General features: G+C 40.9%; 1 protein-coding gene across 4 annotated transcripts in view; it reads left to right on the plus strand.

The window, feature by feature from the left end:
* ASCC3 (activating signal cointegrator 1 complex subunit 3) overlaps positions 1 to 25,929 on the plus strand; it is a 501,864-nt gene that overhangs the window by 445,055 nt on the left and 30,880 nt on the right. For all 4 annotated transcript variants that reach the window (XM_074990822.1, XM_074990825.1, XM_074990823.1 and 1 more), the window contains one exon: positions 24,528 to 24,752. In XM_074990822.1, the coding sequence (XP_074846923.1) occupies positions 24,528 to 24,752 (225 nt within the window). The remainder of the gene's footprint in view (positions 1 to 24,527; positions 24,753 to 25,929) is intronic.

Raw genomic sequence — 25,929 nt, forward strand, 5'->3', positions numbered from 1 at the left:
CAATGTGTATATTGTTAAAAGTACCAAAAAAATGAAGTAGGTATTGGTAATGGATTAATTTATTCTCTTGTATATAATTATCTTAATATTTACTATACATGGTGCTATAAGATGCTAATTGTGAGTGCTACTTTAGCTATAAGAATGCATGTTTGCTTTCTCTTGACTCACACAGAGCAGATGGATGCTTGACTATCTGCTAATCCACAGCTGGAATGGTTTCAGCGGTTTCCACGTTGCTGGGTTAGAGTGGCTTTTCTAGTGGACTGAGAGGGCAGCGAGAGAGGGATATCATTATTCATCAGTATCCCAGTGGGATTGCTGCCAGCAGAGATTAATTTTTTTCTGTTATGCTTGTAAAACAAGCTCAGGTGGAGTCTCTAATCCTCAGGGCACGGGTGGCAGATCAAGGAAGATGCTACAAAGCTAGTTAATTTTCAGATTCTAGGGGAAACAGAAGCTCTGTTAGATGTATAAATACATGATTGCAAATTTAAGTAGCTCAAATCCAAATGGGATCTTCCCAGACATCTGGTATGGAAAATCTCTATTTTCTTTGTATTTTAATAGAAGTTCTTGAAACTTTACACGAGTGCCAAAATACTTGTAGCTCTTTTAATTCTTAGTTAGCTCTCCTTGTCAGTTTTGGCAGATGAAACCATTACAATGTAACTCTGTTTCCACATATATTTACAGGCTGAGAGAAAGACAAGCTGGAACAGTCTTCCCCTGACAGTTACTCCACTGCCAGTTTCGGTCTTTCCTGTCTCAACATTACTTATATTTCATAAGTTCTTCAAAACACTGGGCTGGATCCTCAGCTGGTCTGAATCCATTTAGCTCCAAGGAATTTAGTAGGCATAAGCCAGTTTTAACCAGCAAAGGATCTGGCCCAGAAAATTTAGTTGCAGCAGCTGTTTCTTCTTCTTCTTCCAGCTTTTGGTGTGTTTCTTCTTACTGTGTAGTTTAAAAAAAAAAAAAACTATTTTGAGATCAGTTTTGTTCCCCTGCAAATGAGAGCAGTAGCACTGACTTGCTAATCGGACATTTCACCAGTGAGTACCTTCCATATTTTCCATATATTTCTCCCACTTTACATTGTTCTTTTGTTTTACCAGGCATGAACCTCTCTTGAACAGAGGCTGCTAGTTATTTTAAAGCATGATGACAGATATTCATGCTTCTGAACCTTTTATTCCCTTTCTCCTCTGATCACATAGCTGTCTGGATCCAGAGAGTTTAATCTGGTAGAAAAATGCACCAATGTGAATCTGTGGCTCCCTAATCTGGAAACTGCCACAGGTCAGCAACTGTGAAATCTATTTTTCAACACACAGAGCGGCTACTGAATAAGCATGATGTCTACAGTGGGTAAGACCCCAATGCTGGATCAGTATCTACTCATGCAGATCCCTACCACTAAGCAGAGCCCCACTCACTGCAGTGGGAGTTCAGCTGTGTCTTAGGAATCTGCAGTAAAGGATCCCAGTGCAGGATCAAAGCCTAAAGTGGAAAATGATTGATCACTTTCTTGGAAACAGCTGCTAGGAAAGTTGTCTTCTGCAGTTCTGCTGTTATGACTTATTACTGTCATCATCTCAGCAGCTCAGCTAAACCTGAGCCAACCCAGTCAATTCAGCCATACTCGTCTTCAAAATGTGGCCAAATCTCAGTGGAACTAGAGAAATTTACTTGTTTTATGATGATCGTATTTCAGTTCTTGCAGAGATTTTCTTAATTGTGTAATATCACATTGTCAATTTCATGCACTTAAATACTTTTAAATATTAAGGCTGATATTTCAAAGCTACTGAAGGAAAGTGGTTCATACCCCCTTTTCATGTTACAGGAGAAGACTGTTTTAGGTCCCCATCCTAGGTGTCCGTAAAGAAGGAAAAGATGATGGCAATGTTCCTAGTTCTGTTTACTGTGCCAAAGTTGAGAAACCATGAGAAAGATTTTGATGCTCATTTTCCATTGAAGTAAGGGAATTGGTGGTCAGATTTGTTAGGCAGCTTTGCAAACTTCATCCAAAATTTGTAATGGCAAATGCAATACCTTGCAATAGGAAATTCTCTTCTCTTCTCACATCAGCATGTTTTAGAGTGCCACAAATGTAAACATTCACAACTATATAAATGCTTTCCAGAAGTCATTTTGTCAAAGTTAGCTATCTATTTACACCATGTTGTATTGTCCTCACTATCCATCATCATTTTACTTGCCATGGTCTGAGAAAGTGTAACTAATTAAGGGCCTGCATACATGCTGCATCATTCTGACATTTGCTTGTCATGGTTTTATCTTATTTTGTTGTGATTTAAATCATTAGACACTTGCTCGCAAATTTACTTAAATAGAATATAATTTCAAAACTTGAGATTTACAACATATCTTGAACAAAGGCATACCGTTTTACTGCTGTGAAGAACATTGCTGACAGAAGCAATGCATGGGGAGAGGTAAGGGGATTTTTAAAGTTGCAACATCCCATAATATTATAGTTCTTCTTTGTGTGATGGTCTCTAGATGTATTCCAGATGTCGGGGGGCGGGGCGGTGCACCATATACCAGAGATGAAAGTTCTCAGTGTCCATTGACCCTTGAGGATGTCTTCCATTGCCACATGCTCCAGGCAAAGTTTTATAAGAATGACAGGTCTCTCTTATGGCCACTTGATGAGAGTCAGAATCTTCTTTCCTCATGCTCATAGTTTTTACAAAATCCATTTGTACGTATATAGTTGTCATCTTCCTCTGATCCATACCTGTAATTAGTTTAGCTAGCTGCCCTTTTTTGTTCTCCACCCCTAACTTTTTCAGGGGCTATTCCTGTCTCCCTGTGCTTCATGCCCTCGCTCATTCTCAGTGAGTAACGTGAATGAACAGCCACTGTGTCTCCGTCCTGAGGGGAAGCACATCTAAGAATATTGGGAAGCTGCAGGTCTGTTCTACCATGAACCTGCAAAGCTCATTTGCTGTGCCTCCACAAGTTCTTCTTCATGGAGGAAGTTCTCCAGTCCCCTGACACATCCGATCCATGACTGGCAGTACAATGCTCTTTTCCAGCATTAGCTGCCCACCCTCTACCTTCTGCCCTGATCTGGTGGCACTGCTGAAGCACAACAAAGGCAAGAAGATGATCACTGCCAGTACCAGGAGCTACTGCAGAAGGTGGCTTGATCTTGGCAGTCCCTTGGAGGAAAGTTCAGAAGTAACCCCACCATCTGGGGACATTCTCCAGACTTGGGAACCAGCATGAGTGGCACATACTGATATCCTGTGCCCTAACTCCTAAAAAGACAGAAGGTATTTTGTGCCATCAAAGGGAGCTGATTTTCTTTTCACCTACCCCACTTTAGTGTTGCTGGTAGTGCATGCAGCAACAGAAATATCAAGACAGCACTTCTACACTCCCCTGCCTGGACTGCTTAGCTGTAAATTCTACTCCCCTACAGCTCTGCAGTTCCACATTTCAAATGATCAAGCTCTACTGGCAAAAGAAAAATTTTTAAAATTATGCAAGCTGGCAGATTTCTTGGAGGACCTCCTGCAGTACAAGCAGCACCATCTGAAGGCCTATCTTTGACATATCAGTTGAGAGCTGCAGTCCCCCAGCATCATCCCCTCCAGCTTCCCTTACTACCTTCAGGGGCCATTTTGCCCTCTTCACCACCATTGAGGAAATATCACCTTAGATTGTTGGGTTCTGGAGATGATATGACATAGCTACCAAGAGCTTCTCACCTTTCCCTCCCACCACAGGCCTCCACCACATCATCCAACACAATGCAGATGCCCTCCTAATATAGGTGCAATCAAGCCCATGACCATCCCTTTTGTCAGCAAGGGCTTCTGCTTGATGTACTTCTCCATCCCAAGGAAAGGTGAGGGCTTCCATCCTATCCCCAATCTCTGCTTTCTCAACGCTTTCACTGAAAAGAACAAGCTCCATATTGGTAATGCTTACATCCATCATTTCCTCCCTTCTGTAGGGGGCATGGTTTGCAGCCCTTGACATGAAAGATGTGTTCTTTCTTATTGATATGCACCTGGACCACTGCTAATTCCTCTACTTCCACATAGGTGACAGCCATTGTCAATTTAGGGTCCTTCCCTTCAGCATCGGCACCCTGCCCCCAGGGTCTTCACCAAGGACTTCTCAGTTGTTGCAGCCCACCTTTGCTGGCTGGGGCAGTCTGTCTTTCCCATACCTGAAGGATTGGCTGCTGGTGACACCAATCCTCAGTGAGACAGTGACAGCTATTGCCACTCTTGGTTCACTTCTCACCTCACTGGACATCTATGTCAATAAGAAATTCATGCTGCTTTCAACACAAATGACATTTCATGGGTACATACCTGGAGTCTGTAACAGCATGAGCCTTCTCTCCTGCTGGCCACTTTGCTGTCCACATGCCTTTTGCAGTAGCCCTGTGTAGTATTTTTATTTCTCACAGGTCCTAGAGGCGCGATACTGCGAAGGATGAAAGACAAAGACAAACATAAAGACAGCAGGGGTTCAACAGTTCTGATGACTGAAGGCCCTGAGTTTATTATTTTTACAGCTTTTATAACCAAGTGAAAGCACATTATTATGAGAAAAGCAATCAGCTATAATACAACTGGCTTAACACCTTTATTTTTAAAAAAGCCACATTGTTCCTCCCAGTCCTTGAACATGAACTTTTGGAAAACACCTAGTTCAAGCAACACAGCTCCTTGTGGCTTGCCTCCAAGAGAGCAGATGTTTTGTTTGCAAAACATGTTATGTTGCTCTAGATGCCAAGAGCCCAGCCGGGCCTGGGAGACATGTAGGGGGAAAAGGCAAAACTCCTTCAACCCTGTGCTGCAGCTTGTTCACAATGTCACTGTTGTTGGGAACCAACTCTCACTGTGACTGTCTCCTAGGAGGCAAGGCAGCCTTTACCCATTTGATGCTGCCTACTGACCTACACATTATAACAGCGCCTCCTCTTAGTCTGCAGGCCCCGCATCTCCCACCTGGACTGGACTTGACTGTTCCAAGTGGAGTCCATACCTCCCTCACCTGGTGGACTGATCCCACTAAAGTGCTTTGCCACATCCTGTTCATCAACTCCTGCCCCTATGGACACTCTTGCCAGAGACGCTTCCCTAGCAGGAAGGAGCACACACCTAGATGGCCATTCCATGCCAGAGATGTGAACACCTCAGGAAGCTCCCCTAGTATGAGGGGTAACATAATGCTGCACCCACGCCTTCACAGCCCACTATACCATTGTCCTGCAGCACGTGTTTTCTCTCACGATTTCATACTGAAGGTGATCACTGCTCGGTACTCAAGTTTTTTGAGATATGTGGTCCCTTTTTGTATTCCAATCCCTGCCCACTTACCCCTTCTGCTGCAGATTGTGAGAGTGACTAGAGGTATGTCATGCCTCACAGACCTTTGAAACCTCATCTGGAACATGTGGCAACATAAGAAACATGTGCAGATCCATAGACACTGCTTCTGAAATGCTCTGTTGGATGGTGTACAAGAGCACCCCGGTATTTGAGGTACAAATAAGAAGCAGACATCCTGAATAACCTCCAGTTACAGCTAAGCAACCTCCTCTTATGCATCCAGAAGCCCCTTCTGGGATCCATTTTATTTAAAGATACACTTTAGTATGTGAGAGAAGTTATTTTGCTAGCTTTTCATCTGATGTTTGTGAATACGTTATAGGAAAAAAAAATCCTAAAGGCTTAGCAACATTAAACTTTTTCTCTTCATTTTGCATTGTGATCATTCCCAAATGTCATAGGCCCCTAGGGCTGGAAGGGGGTGTCAGGAGGTCATCTAGTCCAGCCCCTTCTTCAAGCAGGATCAACCCTATCTAAATCATCCCAGCCAGGACCTTGTCAAGCCAGGACTTAATCTCCAGGGATGGAGAATCCACCACCTCTCTTGTCAACACATTCCAGTGCTTCCCCACCCTCCTGGTGAAGTAGTTTTTCCTAATGTCCAGCCTACTCCTTTTGTTGTGTAACTTCAGACCATTGCTCCTTTTTCTACTATCTGACAACACTATCTGACAACCACTGAGAACAATTTCTGTCCATGAGAAACATTATGCATTAGAGACAGTGGTCATAGGCATGGGAAGTAGGCGTTCAAGGGGGCTGCAGCCCCTCCAGGTGTTGCACCTGGGGGCTTTTCTCAGCTGCCAGACCCCTATCCAGGGACTCTGCGCCCAGCCCAGGCTACAGCTCGGCTCCCAGTCCTACACCCCACCCTACCTATGACCCCACTATCTGCCACCTTATCCTGGTCTGCCTCCACTCCATCCCCACAAGCCATGGCCCTGTTCCTCTCTCCAACTCTAGAGAGCTCTGAAGGGTTTGGACAGGGGAAAGTGGTGAGTGCAGCTTAGTGTCTGTGCTCCAAAAATTGTTCCAGCACTGCTGACTCAGAGATCAATAGTTCATTCTTCATTTTTAGTATGTTTCAGAAGTCAGCATTTTACAGTAAGAAAATCCCTTTAAAATGCAAGCAGTTATTTTTAACCAGTATTCAACTGACCCATCTGTAACACAAATAGTCATTACATTACCTACTGCTGTACCTCACTGGTTCTGTGAAACGTAATGTTTGTAATGTAGGCTTTTTTTTTGAGGATTTTTAAAATGTGCTATATAAATTCAAATTATTATTGCAGATGTGACTAGTATCTGCTAACTAAATGCATCTTTTTTCACACACCACATCGTTGATTCTTTCCTCTGTTAGCACTTTTTCTTTTAGCATCTCTGTGCTGAAGCAATTGTCTGCAATTTGACTTTACGCTTAAGAAGTAATCTACGCGTTTGAGTCATTCCCCAATACTGATAGTTAAGATAGCTGACCTTCTTTTGCTCTGTACACAGTGGCAAAGGTCTTTTAGACTCCTGACCTCAGGTTGTCGGAAATGCTATCAGTAGTTTGTAACATGGACATTTAAGTAAGAGGTGAGCTTGTGAAATCTAAGCCCTTCAGGCAGCATGAATCACTCACTGAACTTTCACTTCTCTAGCTTATGCTTCACGTGAGATTTCCCTTATTTTTATGGTTGTAATTGTAGAAGGGATGATGTTTATCAGATGCAGCCATTTTTAAAAAAATCAAAATGTGCTATGTGCTCTTCTTTCTTCACTGTAATTTATTTAAGTAAGAATCTTGCAATTTCAAATGCATACCATTTCTCCTTACCATGGATATTTGTGGTCATATCCATTAAGTAAATAGAGCCCACTGCTGAACTTTGCACCACTTTAGATCCCAAATCTTACACATGTCGTGATTTTTAACATCTTAGGACATTATCGTCCCTGTGGGCCAGGGAATACACGCCTTTGGCTATGTAAAATCAGTGCAGGCACATGAAGAATCCACAGTCTCACAGGCTGCCATTTGGCAGCATTACCAATGGTCGCTTTTTGACAGTTAGCTTCCCTGGTAACCTGAACTCATGAATAATTCGTGAGCAGGTGTTCGAATTCCAGGCTCCTGATTGGGCGAAGGGGAGAGTTTCTGGAACTTTCCTTCCCTCGGAGGACCTTGTTGAAAACCACACCTGCATGCAAATTTGATCATGAATATTTATACAGAATCATGAATTATGTATGAGAATAGAGAATATAAACAGGTGCTGCGGCGCACTCTGTGGCCCTGGGAGGCGCAGACAGGACTCTGTGCTCCTATATAGGGAAGAGTGGCTGCGAGAGCAGCGTCCGCTGAATCCCTTGGGCCAGCCCTTGGGGGCGAAGCACCTGAAATCACTGAGAGCTGATCTCAAATCAATAAGAGCTAACTAGAAATCACCTCAGCACCGCCCTCCATCTGTGGTGCTGGCCTGGGCTCATGCGGTCCCACTGCTCTCAAGCAGCTCCTCCCACCTGCGGCACCAGCAGCAAGAGGCCTCTGAGGAGTGGCAGCCGAGTGTCGAACTGGCCCGCCTTTCGGCGGGTACTGCACGCTCGGCTACTTAACCCGGAGGCCGCCATCTTGTCACCTTTCCACCTGCAGCACTGCATTATCCATCAGCTTTGTCTACTTACCTGACGAGACACTCTCACCGGATTGGACCTTCAACTCGACCAGACACGTAACTCACCGAAATGGACACTTCATACACAGATTTACACCTGGGACACCAGGGCCCTCTGTGAGGGAGCGGGGGGTTGCTCCCCCGTTGTACACCCTCCCTGACGGGGGAGGAGTAGGACCCGGGGGCCTGACCCTTAAAGGCCGGGCCTATTAGCCCAGGCTGCCTGCTATCATAAAAAAGGCACATTTAATTAATAAGAGATATTTATTGTTAATATTGTTAAAAGTTAATAGGATTTAGTAGGTTTAAGGTGAAGGCAAAGCCTCCCTTTCCCCTTCTATCCTTATAACCCCTAATAATATTGTGAGTCAGGGACTCAAATAGTCTTGTCTCACCTCTCTGGCTCCCTCTACCTGGCTGGAGGCAAGTGCCCCCAGGTACAGTTGGTACAGCCAGGCCACTGAGAGGCTGCGGCAACCGTACAGAAAGGCTCTGCCTAAGGGCCTCCAGGGCCTTGGTATATTTCAGGGGCGGGTTAACACGCCGCCCCCGGGAAGGGGTGTGGTTCAGCACTCCCACCTTTCCCTTTAAAGGAACCACAAAGGGATATATAAGCCTTTCCTTACCTTCAATGGACTTTTAAAAATCCTATTCCAGTTTTACTTTTACTTAATTCAGTTAACTAGTTCTGTTGCTTTGCGGTACAATAAAATATCTACAAGACTTCACCTCCAGGACATAATTGTTACAATGTTGAGAGTAAGTAATTGTTAGACAGAGTCTAGAGTAGTATGCTTTTAACATTTATGAGTTGCCTTATGTGCCTTTTCTACGCCTGTTGTTGTATTTTTGCCTGTTGTTGCTTGTGTTAAATAATAAAATAGTTTTCCATTTTATGTAACTTAATCCTTGTCTCAGTCTCATTCTCTGTGCTAGCCACACCCCTCTAGGGGGCTTGGGCGGGGTCCGTAGTGGACCGGCATGGTGCTCTTCTGTTTGGGGTTGCAGCAGGGAATTGACTGGGTCTTGGGACCTGTACACAGGAGGGTCAGGGCCTCCTAGCAGAGTTTAATTTAAGATAAACATCTATAACCTGTCCATAATAAGAAGCTTGGCAACACATTAAATTCCAAATATTTAATTGCAGAAAACAATTAAGGCAAAGATTTCCATGGTCTATCAAAGATAGATGTGCTCCACAGCTTCTGGGGTTCCTGAGAGATTTCCCACCCTATCCCTGATTAACTTTCAAAATCAGACGAGATGAAAAATACTCAGACCAGCACAGCTTCACTCATGGGCATGCACAAGGTTGTGGGGTGGAGTGGGGCAAGCAGGGACAAGGCTTCGCTTATAATCACAGAACTCCTTGCCACAGTGTTGCAGCAGAGAGAGTGTGCTTCTCGAGTACTACAGCAGGGACAGCAAGCTCCTCCGGCATAGAGCATGTCCCTCCAAAAGCCGTCGCCGGGCCCCCCTCATTCAGATACTCAACTACTGACTTTTTTGTTCCCATGCTTTTTGACTTCCACAAGATATGTTTCTATCATTTTCTTTTCTAGCTATAAAAAAAAAAAACTGTATAAACCAATGCTCGTGTGAAATAGAAAAGATGGACATTTCTTTCACAGGAAGGGCTTTCAGCTCTGCTTGTCCCTAAAGGTCCGTACACTTTAGAAGATGAATACAACTAGCTGTGTTGCCAGTGGTATGTCTGAAGGACTTTCCTCCAGCTTCACCGCTGCTCCCTGAGATGCTGGAACACCGGAGAAAAGTGGTGTTCTGTTTTTAACCTTCTTGGGCCGATACAGAAGCATCTGGCCATGTCAATCTGGTTTTTTACTTCTGGTTGGTAATTAAGTTTCATGAATGCCTGGTAGAGATCATGAAGTTTTTGATCTTTGTTAAGAGGATTGGAGCAGATGTGGTTGTATCTAAGGGCTTGACTGTACTAAACAATGGATTGTGTGATGGCTCCTGGATGGAAGCTGAAGGCATGCAGGAAATAGTAGTGGTCAGTGGGTTTCCAGTGGAGAGTGGTGTTGATTTGGCCATCAGTGATTTGTACTGCAATATCCAGGAAATGGCTCTCTTGTGTGAAATGGTCAAGGCTGAGATTGATGATAGGGTGAAGGTTGTTAAAACTTTCATGGAATTCTTCAAGAGTCTCTTGACCATGTGTCCAAATGGTAAGTTGCCCAGAAAGTCTGTTTCAGACTAGGGGGTTTGAAGCTAGGCCATCCAAATCCCAGTCTAGTACCCTAACTATGTTGTCTATGTTCTCTTTTTCATTCATTCTTCACTGTTGCTCCCTTGACATAGGTTCCACTTCCTTTTGCACCAAATAATGTGTTTATGTAAATTCATCTTCACGGCGGGCTTTGTCAGCACAGCCTTGCTACAAATTCTGCACTACTTTCAAACATAACCTTCCTGACTCTAGCCATCCTGTGGCCTTAGAAGAACAATGCTGCAATGGGTAAATAAAACATATATGGGGTGTGTGTGGGTGTGTGGGTGGACATATGATCTATATATATATGGAGGTGATAAATATGTCTTGCATCTTTTGTAAGCTTATGTACCTACTAGTCTCTTTTCTTTGGTAGTTAATTTTACATTTCAAGCCTGCACCAACCTACTATCAATAACATCTTCTCAAATTTGGGACTTTTCTCCTCAACAATTACCCCTTGAAGTCCATAATGGATATAAAGCAGTGAAGGTCTCTGTCTCAAAGAGATTGTTTAATGAAAAATTTCCATTCTAAAAACCAGTGTGTAACATGGGGACTTCAGGGCTATGTCCAAATGGCAGCGCTATTCCAAAATGGCTATTTTAAAATATCTTATTTAGAAACAACACAACCACACACACAATACATTTCAAAATAGCACCCTGCTATTTCAAAATAGCATTTCCAGGTCCATAGTACTGTTTCAAAATAGTGCCATTGGAGCCCATTGTGGCTTATTTCGAAATAGCACTATTCTGTGCTATAGGCCGCATCTACACTAGCGCCCTCCTTTTGGAAGGGGCATGACAATGAGAGATGTTGGCAGATAATAATGAGGCGCTGCCATGAATTTGCAGCACCTCATTAGCATAATGGTGGCCACACACGATTCAAAGGTGCCACTTTCAAAACGCACGCTGCCCATGTAGACAGGGACCTTTTGAAAGGACCCCCCCACCCCCAGACTTCAAAAGCCCCTTCTTCCCAACATCAAATGGGAAGAAGGGGCTTTCGAAATCAGGGGGTCCTTTGAAATAGGCGTCATTCCTCATGGAATGAGGTCTCCTGGAATTGAAATAATGCACCTGCTATTTCAATTTTATTTTTAAATAGCATGTGCTTCATTTAGATGCTGCCAAAGTGATTTTGAAATAACTTTGGTGTGTAGACACAGCCTAACAGTTTGATAGAAATGTCTCTCCTATTGGCTAGAATGGGAAGTTGGAAGTACTTCAAAAAGCTTTGAACTAATAATGTGCATTTATTAGTTTCTTTAATTGGGATACTGTCCTAAATCCTTCATATCTATAAGAATAAAGAAACATCTAAATGGATTTTAAAAACTTTGAAGAGAGAAATTATATCCTGTGAAACTGAAACCAAAGAACAAACTTTTATGGGCTGGCAGTCAACTCCTTAAAAATGGAGTTTATAATGGAGCTGGTAAAGCTGGTATAATTTTAGCTACAGCAATGCTAGCAAGTAACTTCTCTAATTCAGTTTTTTTATGGAACCTAATTTTAAGGATACTCCTGAAGTCCAGATGTTAACCATGTGGTCAGTTTTGGCAAGGATAAGAAAGAGGTGTTGTCTTATGCATGTATTAATTTTCTGCATATAAACCTGTGCTTGACTGAATTCCAGCTGCTTGCCAGTATGCATCTGTGTTCGTTTGATGTTTTCCTGTATAAATCTGGTTTACACTTGGGATGGTACTAAGAAGATGAAGATGAAATGTGAAAATATTGCTCATATAAATAAGTTTCTAAAATAGATCAATGGTGATAGTTAAATGTTTATCTCTCAGCTTGTAACAATGGTCAGATCTTGAGGCAGAGCATGGACAGTGGGGAAAAAATGTGCAGACAAGAAACATGGTGTTAGTGTTACTTTGCATTCTTCTAGCTATAATATAGGCAACAGTAAACTATTAAAAACCACAAGATTATGATTTCTAAGGCAAGTTAGTGGAGATCTGTCTACACAAGAAGGACAATACTGGTCAGACCAAAAGTCGTCTAACCCAGTTTCCAGTCTTCCAACAATGATCAATGACAGGTGTCCCAGAGGGAATGAATAGAGCAGGTGACCATCAAGTGATCCATCCTGTGTCACTCATTCCCATCTTCTGGCAAAATAGAGGCCAGGGACATGATCCTGGCCCATCCTTGCTAATGGCTATTGAGTTTCCAGTCTACACAACCCTTGACTGCTTTGACAATCAATACTATGTATCTACATAACGACAAGCTAAACAGTGCTTTAAAAAAAGAACGCAAATGTGCAGAGAGAGAATAAATGTAAAAATTGGAAATTAGCAGAAGAATAAACAAAGAAAAGGGGAAAACAGGTTTAGAAACAAATATGAGCATGCTGTAAACTAGCATAATTTATTTATTGTTGGAAATAGACAAAGATTAACAGTTAGAGTTGTCTCTTGTAACTGACTCAGCAATCAAGATGTGTGCCCCCACTTCCTATGTAATTTCATATTATCCCAATTTCTCTTGTTTTTTTTTTTTTCTTGTCTTCCCCTCCAATTTGGTAAAACCTCTTGCTCCATCTTGTTTAAAATTAGTCCCCTGATCCTGCAGCTGAATCTGTGTGAATGAAGCTCTATGCCTTTGTTGAGCCCTATGAACTAATGGCATGAGAAAAGTTGCAGATATGTGCTTAAGGCTTTTCCTATGCTGGCAATGGTGTGTAGGGTGCACATAACACTGAATCTTAATGAAAATCAGGCTGTCCCCTCACTGTCATGTGAGATTCTGGAGCCTTTCCCTGTGGCCAGGAAAGGCTCTAAAAGCAGAACACTGCACTGCAAAAATATCAGCATTGACTAGGGAGGCATTGCTTGAGCATGTAGAAAGCCAGGTGGATAATTAACCTATGGTTCAGCTGTTTTGTTACTCACCCAAGAAGCACCTCACCATCTGTACTGCTGTTTACATTCATGCTGTGGAGGCAAGGGAGAAAATATATGTTCTCTACATGCCATCATAACAATGGACATAGTCTGTGTGTTTGAAGACCCCAGTCTTAACTTGACTCTAGGTGTTGTTATAATACAAATGATATTATCAGCACAGTAAATATTAATTTAATGCCATTTCTAAAATGTACAGGAATGAATTTATAGATAGAAATTGAAAAAACACAGATATTTTCACCTGGAAAAATCTTCCTGAAATTCAATATTGGATTAACTTTGAATCTTAAGTTACGTGGAAGCATATGTGCAGTGTAGTGTGTACGAGTGATAATTGCAAGGTATTGTACAATATATAACCATACCTGTGGAAAAAATTGGCTAAAATTGTATCAGTTCACATTTTTTATTCCATAAAGTTTTGTATAATGTATGTAAGTATTTAGAATGAGTACCTTTATTGGACAATTAAGGATTTAGGTAAAATAATGCAAAATTTCCATCATTTTAGTAGGAAACATAATGTACTTAAATTTAATATTCTTCTAGGTGGCGAAATACCAAGGAAATTCATCATAGGAGCATTTAACTTCAAAGAGGGAAATTATGCAAAAATGAGGAATGGAATAGTTAAACGGAAATTAAAAGGAGTAGTTACAAGAGTGAAATGCTTGCAAGCTGTTTGAAAACTTGGAGAGCAGTAAACAGTGGTGCTCCCTAAGGTTATGTATGGGGATCAGTACAGTTCAACATATTCATAAATGATTTGGAAAAATTGAGCAGGAAGAAGTTTGCAGATGATACCAAATTACTCCAGATAGTTCAGTTCACAGCTTGAGAATTAATTACAAAGGGAAGTCACAAAATAACTAAACAAAATGAGAGATGAAAATCATTGTGGATAAGTACAAAGTAGCATATGTAATCCCATCTATACAGACAAAAGTGATGGGGTTTATATTGGTTGTCATCACTCTTGGAGTAATTGTGGATAGTTGACAAAGAACACCTGCTGTGTGTGCAGCAGAAGTTAGAAAAGCTGATGGAATATTACAAAAGAGGTAAATAACACAGAAAATATAATAAATGTATGGTGAACTCAGAACTTGAATTCTGCATGCAGTTCTGGTCACCCCCTCTTAGAATTGGAAAAGTACAGACAAGGATAACAAAAATCTTTACATATGAGGAGGGACTAAGACAACAGGGACTTTTCAGCTTGCAAAAGTATGTTTTGAGTGGCAAAATAAGAGATTTATAAAAGCATGCAAGGTGAAGAAAGTTGGTAAGAAAGTGTTGTTCACCCCTTCACATAGCACAAGAACCAGAGGTCACCCAATGAAGTTAATGAGCTGTAGAATTAAAACAGAGAGAGGGAAGTACTGTTACACAATGTTCAATCAACCTGTGGGACTCCTTGCCAGGGGAATTGTGAGGGTCAAAAGTATAACTGTTCTTTTTTTAAAGCATTAAATAAGCTCTTAGAGGGATGTGTCCATCAGTGGCTATTAGCCAAGATGGCCAGGGATGCAAGCTCATGCTCATGGGCTGCATCTACATGAGAAGCCTCTGTTGACAGAAGTCACTGTCGGAAGGGATTTCCTGTCCAGATTTCTGTCGACAGATTGCATCTACACATAAAGGCAGATTAAAAGAGCAAACTGCTATGTCAGCAGAGAGCAGCTTGACTGCCGGCCCTCTCTTGATAAAACAGCTAACGTAACGCTCTGCAAATAGAGCTGCCTGGTGAACCAGAAGTCCTGTCTTCCAACAAAAGGGCCCCAGAGCATCTACATGTCTGTTTTGTTGACAAAACACTGTCAAGAGAGGTGTTATACCTGAATGGGGAGAGGTATAATGCTGTTGGCAGATGTGCTGGGTTTTATTGACAAATTGTCGACAAAGTGCATTTTGCATATAGATACTCCATAGTTTTTCCCAACAAAAGCCCAGTTTTGCTGGGAAAAGCCTCTCATGTGCTGTGTTTACATTACCACCCTCCTTCGAAGGACGGGTTGTAAATAGGTTGTTGGGAGTTTGCTAATGAAGAGCTGCACAACATATGCAACATTTCATTAAGCAAATTCCCCCCTGCAGCAACTTCGAAATTTTAAACTTCGAAGTACCGGCTCACGTATAGCCGTGGCTCACCCCCCGGTACTTCAAAGTGCCAAGGAACTTTGAAGTCCCTATACTTCTCAAAATTTTGAGTAAAGGGACTTCAAAGTTGCCCCAACATTTGAAGTACTGGTGAGTGAGCCATGGCTAGACGCAAGCTGGTACTTCAAAGTTTAAAACTTTGAAGTTGCCCTGGGGGAGAATTTGCTTAATGAAGTGCTGCATATGCAGTGCAGCACTTCATTAGTAAACTCCCAGCACCCTACTTACTATCCTTCCTTTGAAGAAGAGTGGTAGTGTAGACAAGCCCAGGTAGGTATAGCCATGGTATCCATAAACCTCTGACTAGCAGAAGCTGACATTGAACAACAGAGGATGGATTACTTGAAAATTGCACTCTTCTGTTTGCTACCTCCAAAGCATCTGGCACTGACCACTGTTGGAGAACAGAATACTGAGCTATATGGACCATTGATCTGGCCCAGTATAGCAGTTCAAATGTTAATTAAATAACCCTTATTGTGTTAATGAAGATAGCTGGATTGACATGTGGCTTTAAAATTTTTTTCCATCTTATTTTTCTTATTCAAAGTCGTTACTCCTTTTTAGTTTGTTTTAAAAATTGAATATTGGGTAGCAATTAATAAATAATTATAGGTCACAGGTTTTGTTTCTTTAACACTGGCTTGCTTAGACACAACAACATTTGTGTCTGGATATTTTCAAAAATATTAAAGATCTGTAATATTAGTGTTGACATGATCAAGCAAAGAAAACAAACCCAGGTTTGGTTAGTCAATCCCATGGTATTTACTAACATACCATTAATTTAAAATACAATAAAATAAAGACTGCAATTTCAATAGTGGAATGTGAGAAACTAATTCTGGTTTCTTTTAGATCCTCACTGTTACAGATTAATCAACTGCTACTTAAAGTCTAGAACTCATTAACTTTTTAGGTTTTATGGTTCTCATGACTAGACTTAAATATAAACATAAAACTTCTTTTATTCACTCATATTGACCCTGGAATTGTCCACAATGCACAAACATCCTCTGTTCTCTTATTTAAATGTAGATGGCAGCATGAACAGCTATTTAAAAATCACAAACGTTAATTTTAGAGAAGATGCACTAGCAATATAAACCCAGATTTCATAAATCATTTTGTATCATCAATTTAAGCAGCATACATTAGTATTTCGTGTGAGCGGAAGAAAAATCTGAAAAAAATACATGAGGGTCCAATCCTACAAATACTACTCAGTTTGGCACTTTTATCATGAATATGTACCATAAAGCTCATTATGGCCACTGAAAATCTTACAGATACTAATACGTGTTTGTATTATCAGGGTCTCATTCAAATAGCAAATGGTTGCAGGATCAGACTCAAATGCTATGTTTACACTTGCACACCCTTCTTCGAAGGGGGCATGGTAATCAGGGTGATGTGAGATTACTAATGAAGTGCTGCAATGCATTTGAAGCACTTCATTAGGCAAATTCTCCCCGATGGCAACTTCGAATCAAACTTCGAAGTGCCGTCATGCCATGTAGCTATGGGCACTTAGAAGTCCTGCTCTACTTTGAAGTGCCTGTACTCCCCAGAATTTTGACACTTTGAAGTTGCCGCAGGGGAGAATTTGCCTAATGAGTGCTGCATATTCACTGCACCACTTCATTAGTAACCTCCCATCATCCTGATTACCATGCCCCCTTCAAAGAAGGGGGCAAGTGTAAACATAGCCTAAGTTGGATACTGTCAGACGCTTCAGCTTAAATGAGCTTTGGGTCAAGTCTTTAATAACTGCACAAGTATCAAAAAGATGAACTGGCTAAGAAACTATCTGGCCCATTAATGTTTTTCAGTACATGTTGGAACACTGGGGAAGTTTAAGTGAACTGGAAGAACTTGTGTTGCTCTAATATTTTAAAACAAAAAGCAGTCAAGTAGCACTTTAAAGACTAGCAAAATAATTTATTGGGTGAGCTTTCGTGGGACAGACCCACTTCTTCAGACCATATCCAGACCAGAACAGACTCAATATTTAAGACACAGAGAACCAAAAACAGTAAGCAAGGAGGACAAATCAGAAAAAGATAATCAAGGTGAGCAAATCAGAGAGTGGAGGGGTGGGGGGGAAGATCAAGAATTAGATTGAGTTAAGTATGCAGACGAGCCCCTATAGTGACTCAGAAGGTTCACATCCCGATTTAAACCATGTGTTAATGTTCCGAATTTGAATATAAATGTCAATTTGTCCGCTTCCCTTTCTACAAAGGAGTGATAATTTTTTTCAGTAACACACATGCCTTGAGGTCATTGACAGAATGGCCCATTCCATTAAAATGTTGCCTAACTGGTTTGTGGATCTGGAGTGTTTTAATGTCTGTTTTGTGCCCGTTGACCCTTTGTCTAAGGGAGTTAGAAGTGTGTCCAATATACAAAGCATCTGGGCATTGTTGGCACATGATGGCATATATGATGTTAGTAGAGGAGCATGAGAAAGTGCCCGTGATTCTGTGAGTAACCTGGTTAGGTCCAGTGATGGTATTTCCAGAGAAGATATGTGGACAAAGCTGGCAGCGGGCTTTGTTGCAGGGAAAGGTTCCAGGACTGGTGTTCCTGGGGTATAGACTGTGGCTGTTAGTAAGGATCCTCATGAGGTTGGGAGGTTGTCTGTAGGAGAGAACAGGCATGTCACCCAGGGCCTTCTGAGGTGTAGCATCCTGATTAAGAATAGGTTGTAGGTCTTTAATAATTCGTTGCAGTGATCTGAGTTGGGGGCTGTAAGTGATGACCAGTGGTGTTCTGTTCTTGGCTTTTTTGGGCTGATCTTGGAGTAGCTGGTTTCTGGGTATGCGTCTGGCCCTGTCGATTTGTTTTTTAACTTCTCCTGGTGGATAATTCAGGTTTATGAATATTTGGTAAAGTTCTTGTAGTTTTTGGTCTCTGTCAGTTGGATCAGTGCAAATGCGATTATACCTAAGAGCTTGACTGTAAACAATGGATCTAGTCACATGTGCAGGATGGAAACTAGAAGGGTGTAGATAAGTATAGCGATCAGTAGGTTTTCGGTACAGTGTGGTACTGATCAGGCCGTCCTTGATTAGTACTGTAGTGTCCAGGAAATGTATCTCTTGCATGTTGTAATCGAGGCATAAGTTGATGGTGGGGTGTAGATTGTTAAAGTCTCTGTGGAATTCTTCTAGAGCCTCTGTACCATGGGTCCAAATCATAAAGATGTCATCAATGTATCTTAAGTAGAGGAGTGGTAATAGGGGACGAGAGCTGAGGGATGGTGTTCCAGACGCATACCCAGAAACCAGCTACTCCAAGATCAGCCCAAAAAAGCCAAGAACAGAACACCACTGGTCATCACTTACAGCCCCCAACTCAGATCACTGCAACGAATTATTAAAGACCTACAACCTATTCTTAATCAGGATGCTACACCTCAGAAGGCCCTGGGTGACATGCCTGTTCTCTACTATAGACAACCTCCCAGCCTCATGAGGATCCTTACTAACAGCCACAGTCTATACCCCAGGAACACCAGTCCTGGAACCTTTCCCTGCAACAAAGCCCGCTGCCAGCTTTGTCCACATATCTTCTCTGGAAGTACCATCACTGGACCTAACCAGGTTACTCACAGAATCACAGGCACTTTCTCATGCTCCTCTACTAACATCATATATGCCATCATGTGGCAACAATGCCCAGATGCTTTGTATATTGGACACACTTCTAACTCCCTTAGACAAAGGGTCAACGGGCACAAAACAGACATTAAAACAGTCCAAATCCACAAACCAGTTAGTCAACATTTTAATGGAATGGGCCATCCTGTCAATGACCTCAAGGTATGTGTGTTACTGAAAATATTATCGCTCCTTTGTAGAAAGGGAAGCGGACGAATTGACATTTATATTCAAATTCGAAACATTAACACATGGTTTAAATCGGGATGTGAACCTTCTGAGTCACTATAGGGGCTCGTCTGCATACTTAACTCAATCTAATTCTTGATCTTCCCCCCCACCCCTCCACTCTCTGATTTGCTCACCTTGATTATCTTTTTCTGATTTGTCCTCCTTGCTTACTGTTTTTGGTTCTCTGTGTCTTAAATATTGAGTCTGTTCTGGTCTGACTATGGTCTGAAGAAGTGGGTCTGTCCCACGAAAGCTCACCTAATAAATTATTTTGCTAGTCTTTAAAGTGCTACTTGACTGCTTTTTGTTTTGATAGTGTATAGACTAGCACGGCTTACTCTCTGTTACTATTTAATATTTTAAAAGGCTAAACAGTCTGATATCGTGGGCAAAATAATAGAATGGGTGGTAGGAGACTCAATTAATACATAACTAAAGGAAGGTGATATATCTAAAGCTAATCAACATGGGTTTATGGAAAATAGAGTTGATCAAACTAGCTTAATATCTTTTTCTGATGAGATTACAAGCTTGGTTGATGAAGGTTATTGTGGTGGCATAATATACTTAAAGTATTGTAAGGCATTCACTTGGTAGTAAATGAAATTTTGGTTAAGAAACTAGATGGAAACAATCAGTGTGGCACACATCTAGTTGTTTTAAAAGTGGCTGATGGATCTCAGAAGGTAATTGAAAACGGCGAATCCTCTTTGAGTAGCTACATTTCTAAAGAGGTCCCCTGTTCTTGGGGATATACTATTTAAAATGTTCATCAATGACTTGAAGTAAAACACAAACCTGATTAGTAATTATTTTAGGTGACCCAAAATTTGGGGGAGTGATGATTAATGAAGAGGACATATCACTAATACAGATCAGTTGGTAAACGTGGTGAAAGCAATCAATATGTTTTTCAGTATGGTCAAAGGTAAGATCATACAGCTGCGGGAAAAAATGTAGGCAATACCTACAGAATTAATCATTTGTCCTGAGAAGCAGTGACTGAGAGAGAATGAGGGATCTTGGTTGATAATCAGCTCATCATGAACTAGGCTCAGAATGGGTAGCCAGTAGAGCCCCTAGCTTCACAAGTGACACAGTCCTGTAGAATCTTAGAAACTAACAAATTTATTAGGTCACAAGCTTTCATGGGTAAAACCCACTTCCTCAGATGACATTTCATGTGCAGATTATCATATATTAGATTATCACAGCCTTTTGGCTTTACACTTGATGGGCATAATTTATCTGTGAAATTTAATGCAGTTTCAGATGTGACATTTCTCACTGGTGAGAACAAGTCACTACAGTAGACTCTGTCTTAACCCACGTTCTATCACCTGGAACTCTCAAATAACTGGCATTTTACCAAGAAGTAAATTTTAGTTATGTTTTCCATAAGTACAGTATAGTGAAAGTAAATACAAATAGCACAGCAAATACAGTGTAAGTTTACAGTATACACTACTATTGTTGGTAAATAAAGTACTTGGCATACATTTTCTATCTTTCTTAATATCTAACTTTGTTCTTCTTTAGTGTTATGCATTGCTAGGTATACTTCTCTGTCCAGAATAATTGACTATTCAGCAACCTCCCGATCCCGGGGCTGCTGGATATGAAAGAGTTTACTGTGGTTGTAATCCCTCACAAGCAAGTGTGATGTTGAGTTACCGGGCCCATTAGTCCATAAAAGTGGTGGTAGGGAGGCATTTAGGAAGGTCCCAGGCAGGAGTTGGGAAGTTAGAGCAAGAGTTGAAGTAGCCTGAAGTTGGTGGTGATGTTGGATGTTTTTTTTAATGAGTCTGTGGTTTACCGGTTCAGAGAGCAGTTAGGAGATCCTGAGTCATCCTGAGAAAGGGATCTTGGAGCAGCCTTCCCTCTTCTCTGCCCCTTTCTAATTCTTCCATCCCTTCTGTGCTGCCTTTTGCAGTACCTGATCTAAACTGTTCTCCCCGTGTTGTCTCTTCAGCCTCTACAAACCTTTCTGCCTCATCCCATATGTTCCTGCTGCCTTCCTATCTCCCCAATAACACCTCCTTTTCGTGTGGGCTGCAGCTGCTGCCTTAACCTCCTGGCTGATTGTGTGAGTTTTGCAAGGGGACCAGTAAGAGCAGAAGAAAGGAGGGAGGCATCCTGTCTGCTTGATTTATTTGCCACAGTAGTCTCTGGAGCCACAAGAAAATATTATAAGGTTCCAGCAGAAAAGAGTGATGGGGCTGCAAATGTATGATTATAGAGAATGCAATTAAAACCTGTCGTCAACTGCTGGTTATCATCAAAGCATGTTATGCTTTCAATAGGTATTCATATAGATAAAGATTATAAAGCATGTGGGTTGTAAGCTATAACGGTACTGATTTAACACAACATCAGAGGAAAACAAGGAAAGGAAAAAAATGTACAGCAATTTTTTTTGACTAATTGTAAAATTTGTCCTGAGAAGTGTCGTAACATTAAATTGTTATGCAGCTTAACTCGTTTCATCAGACCCCAAATTATATACCATATTCAAACAATATGTAGTAAATTATATATTTTTCTATGCTGCCTGGCATAGCTGGGTCTATAGCATTTGCAGAACAGATTGAGGTTTGTAATGAAAAGGGAAACAAAAATAGAAAATACTGCATGAACAGCAGGATCCATTTGAGGTGATTATGAAGGTTGTTTCTTTATTATGTCTTTTCTTGTGCTATCTGAAAACAGTAGCAGAGGGTTACAAGCAGAGTTCATCATAGGATTGTCAATCACTGTCATTTAACATTTGCAATGGAAGATGTCTTTATTCAAGGACAGCTGGGCAAATCAGAGAAACAGATTTGCAGTTAGTAGTCTGTCCAGTCTACACTAAACAAACAAGGACAGGGCAGACATACCGGCCTCTCACATAAAAATATAATGGACTCTGCTGACCTTAGTGCCCTCCATTCAGCTTCATTCCCAGTTGCATAAAAGCTTCACTACCCATTCTCAATTTCCTTTAATTACCTACACGATGCAGATAAGAAAATGAACCTCACTTGCTTACAGTCAGCAATCACACACAGGAAATTAAGTAGGCAAGTTGTTTAAAATACGATGACTGTTTTGGAAGTAAATAAAACACATCGTACTAAGGGAAAACTAGTGAGAGTATATTTACAGGAATACCAGTCGGTCTGATTCCACTCCTGTCTCCTGCTGCTGCTTGAAACTGCAAGCCAAAACTAAGAAAAAAATCTCCTTGGTAAATATTCTTTAAAATACCTTTGAAAGGGGATAAATAAAAGAGCAGAGCAAACATGCAACATTCTATAGGGCTTAAAAAGAGTGTGACCTTAGGTTCAGAGAATAAATGACCACCGTTTTCACAAGAAATCTGGCAGAGACATCAAGGATTAAGCAGCAGTTGTCTTGAGTCAGTCTTCACTTTTAATCTGCTCCCATAATATGAAATAAATTGATTGCATTGCTTTTATTTCTATCTATTCTTAAACTTTATAAATTCAGTCATTGTTTCACAACTATGTTTCAGTAAGTAAGCGCAATTTCAGTGTACCATAAGTGTGAGTAGAAAGTAATGGTGCTGGTTTTTATTATTAGGCAGACTAACAGTAAATTTTTTTTTCGAAGTGCCAAAGTTGTCCTATAAATTGAGACATAAATCAGGTGTTAAGATACTATGAATTGTGGTAGTCCCCCAAGATAGGCAAAAAAGAACACTTTTTCTGTGTCTCACTCTGAATTACTTACCACTGTGAACATTTAATTAATATGGATTTGCAGGAAGCCTGACTAGAGATTGGGGACTAAAGCCCATAGTATCAAATCTGTAGTTCAAGATGGATACAAAAGCTTGAATATTTTATCTTTAACAGTCTCTTTGCTGAATCCACAATTTGTGAAGGTATTTTCCTCTTCTAACAGCCTTGTCTTTCAGACTACCAAAATGTTCATTGACCCAGTTGGTAAAGGGAACCTGATTGTTTTAAAAACAGGCCCAAAAGGCCTCATGTATTGATGATTTTATTTTCTGTACAATTTTTGTACATTTTTGTACATTTTAGGAAATTATGAAATCCTTCCCACACCAAACCAAAGTAGATACTTAGTGCATGTGAATGGTGAGAAAAAAGAATCCTTCCCAATTTGGAGTTTGAGAACTACAGCCAATCCACTCGATAGCCAGAGCTACAATTCAGAGGCTACTGTATTCCTACTGCTACAAAGGGCAGTTCATTAGTACAGAACAAAATTTGCCATCTCTACCCTTGCTACCAGAGGTGGAAAAAGTACCCAAAAAGTTACTACTGCTTAACCCTTGTACTCCACATGGAGCATAGGTCATCTACAAGTCTTCACTTCACTCTGTCTTGGGACAAAACTTTTAGCTGGCTCCAGGAGTACTCCAGTTGTTGTCCTTCAATCTCAATAGAAAGCAGCTGCACTTTTACTCAAGTAACTTTTTGGGTGTTTTTTCCACCTCTGCTTGTTACTAGCCCAGCTTGTCCCTGTGTCATTCGCAAAACCTTGTCACTCAGGCCTCCAAGTTCCAGAAACCCCATGCACGGGCATCAATAGTGAGCATGTGTGACCATTAACAAGGCAAGGATGGAGGATAGTATTTAGCCCCTAATCATTAGTTTGCAGTTTTGATAATTTACAATTTGAACATCTATTGCTTGGATATTACATATTTATGATATTTAAAATAAAATAGATTTGTTTGATTTCAAACCCACAGTGTGTTTTAAATATAAAAGAAAAGCAGAAATATTTGCATATTATGAAAAATGAAATGAAATTCTGCATTGCTGATTGCTTGCTTTAAATCTAAGACTAGCTTTATTATGTCGTTTTGTGGGCCATTTATTGTGATAAACTACATAACCCAATAGAGATCTTCTATCTCAGGTACTGGTTTTAACTAATGGGCATATTTCAGTACTTACTATGAAATCTGCTCAAATTCTGTTCTAACATAAAAATCAGATATATCAAGATTATTTCTGACACTTTAATGGTTCTTGAATATTTTAACCATCTACTGCGTTTCTTACTCACATCCATGGTTTTGATAAATCTAAACAAAGGGATGTTTATACATCAGTAATAAAAATGGTTGCTTTTATCAATATTTCAGCTGTATGCTCCAATTTCCATGTTGTTTCTTATAAATGTCCTAAAAAGAACGGTGCAAAAAATCCTACTTAATTACAATTGCTTCCTCACATTTTAGGCACTAATCTGCTCTCCTTTTAATTTTTTGCTAAGGATGCTGAAGAGTATGCAGATCTTCCAGTGAGACACAATGAAGATCAGATGAATAGTGATCTGGCAAAACATGTCCCCATTGAAGTCAATCCTCATTCATTTGACAGTTCACATACAAAAACTCATCTTCTGCTGCAAGCCCATCTTAGTCATGCCGTGCTGCCTTGCCCAGATTATGCGACTGATACCAAGACAGTATTGGACCAATCCGTAAGAATATGCCAGGTATGGTAATCCATTTCATACTTTGTCTGCTGCTTTAATCTTTGGCAGTAATGTGTTGTAATAGTTTTGGTCCAGGAAAATCCACTTTTTTTTCCTAGTGCTGTACTGCAATATGTTTTGTTGATGACTGGAACCACCTAAAACAGACATAAATTTATTTAAAAAGTGACCCAATGTACACGACATTAAAGGACATAATATAAATAAAGATAAAACTGAATGTCAGTAGATACTAGTACTGATTTAAATGAGGTGATTGCAGCCACTGGTTTTCCTACTTCCACCAACACTAACTTTCAGTACTGTTAATGCTGAGTCTATATGCTGAATGCTTCTCTAACCCAGAAGCCAGCTTCTCCCACTGTCTCCCTCAAGTGCCACCAGCCCACCATGGTCAGCTGTTCCACAACATGGAGGAGTTGTTGGGGAAAAGAGGATGAGAAAGACAGCAATAGGACCTGGAGTGGAGTGAGGTGGGAAGAGTCAGTACAGAGGTGTGGATGTGGGAGAAGGGATGGACTGAGGTGGGCCCTGAAGTAGAATGGAAATTGAGCACTCTCGGGACAGAGCGGAAGTCAGTGCCTGTAACAAAGTAACCTTACTGTACTACCTGAAAGTGATCTGCAGTTCCCTCTAGGTGAATGCACTTTGGAAAGCCTAATCTTTCCTTCAGAGATGGGTTCTTCTGTAGACACCACTTCTATGGTCAATTTTTATTTTTAATGTTCATCAGTTATTGTTCACAGGACTCAGAAGTGCTCTAGACACTGCAATACTCAAAGCCTGTTTTAAAATGTTAATTTCATCTAAAATTAGATTGTTTTCAGTTGCTGTGTTTCCTAGTTCTCAACTACCATAGGACTGGAAGAGCAGGCTGACACCATCCAAACTGATTTTAAACCAGTCTCCTGGCTTGTGACTTTTGCAGTTGCATAATAACTCAGTACCCTGAGGCATGCTAATTATACCATGAATACCATAACACACAACCACACACATAACTGTCCCCATCAAAGACATTTTAAAGCAGCAATATAAATCTGGAATAGTTTTACCTCAGATGCTAAAAGGCGTATTTACACAGTTTTGGAAGTCAGGTAAAGAGCAGCTGTCGTTTGAAGGAAAAGTAGGCCAGCTTCTACCTGCCACTGTTAAGAAGGAAGAATACTATTGTGGC

Source organism: Carettochelys insculpta, chromosome 3, assembly GCF_033958435.1.
Source record: "Carettochelys insculpta isolate YL-2023 chromosome 3, ASM3395843v1, whole genome shotgun sequence".
In the NCBI taxonomy this organism is placed as follows: domain Eukaryota; kingdom Metazoa; phylum Chordata; order Testudines; family Carettochelyidae; genus Carettochelys; species Carettochelys insculpta.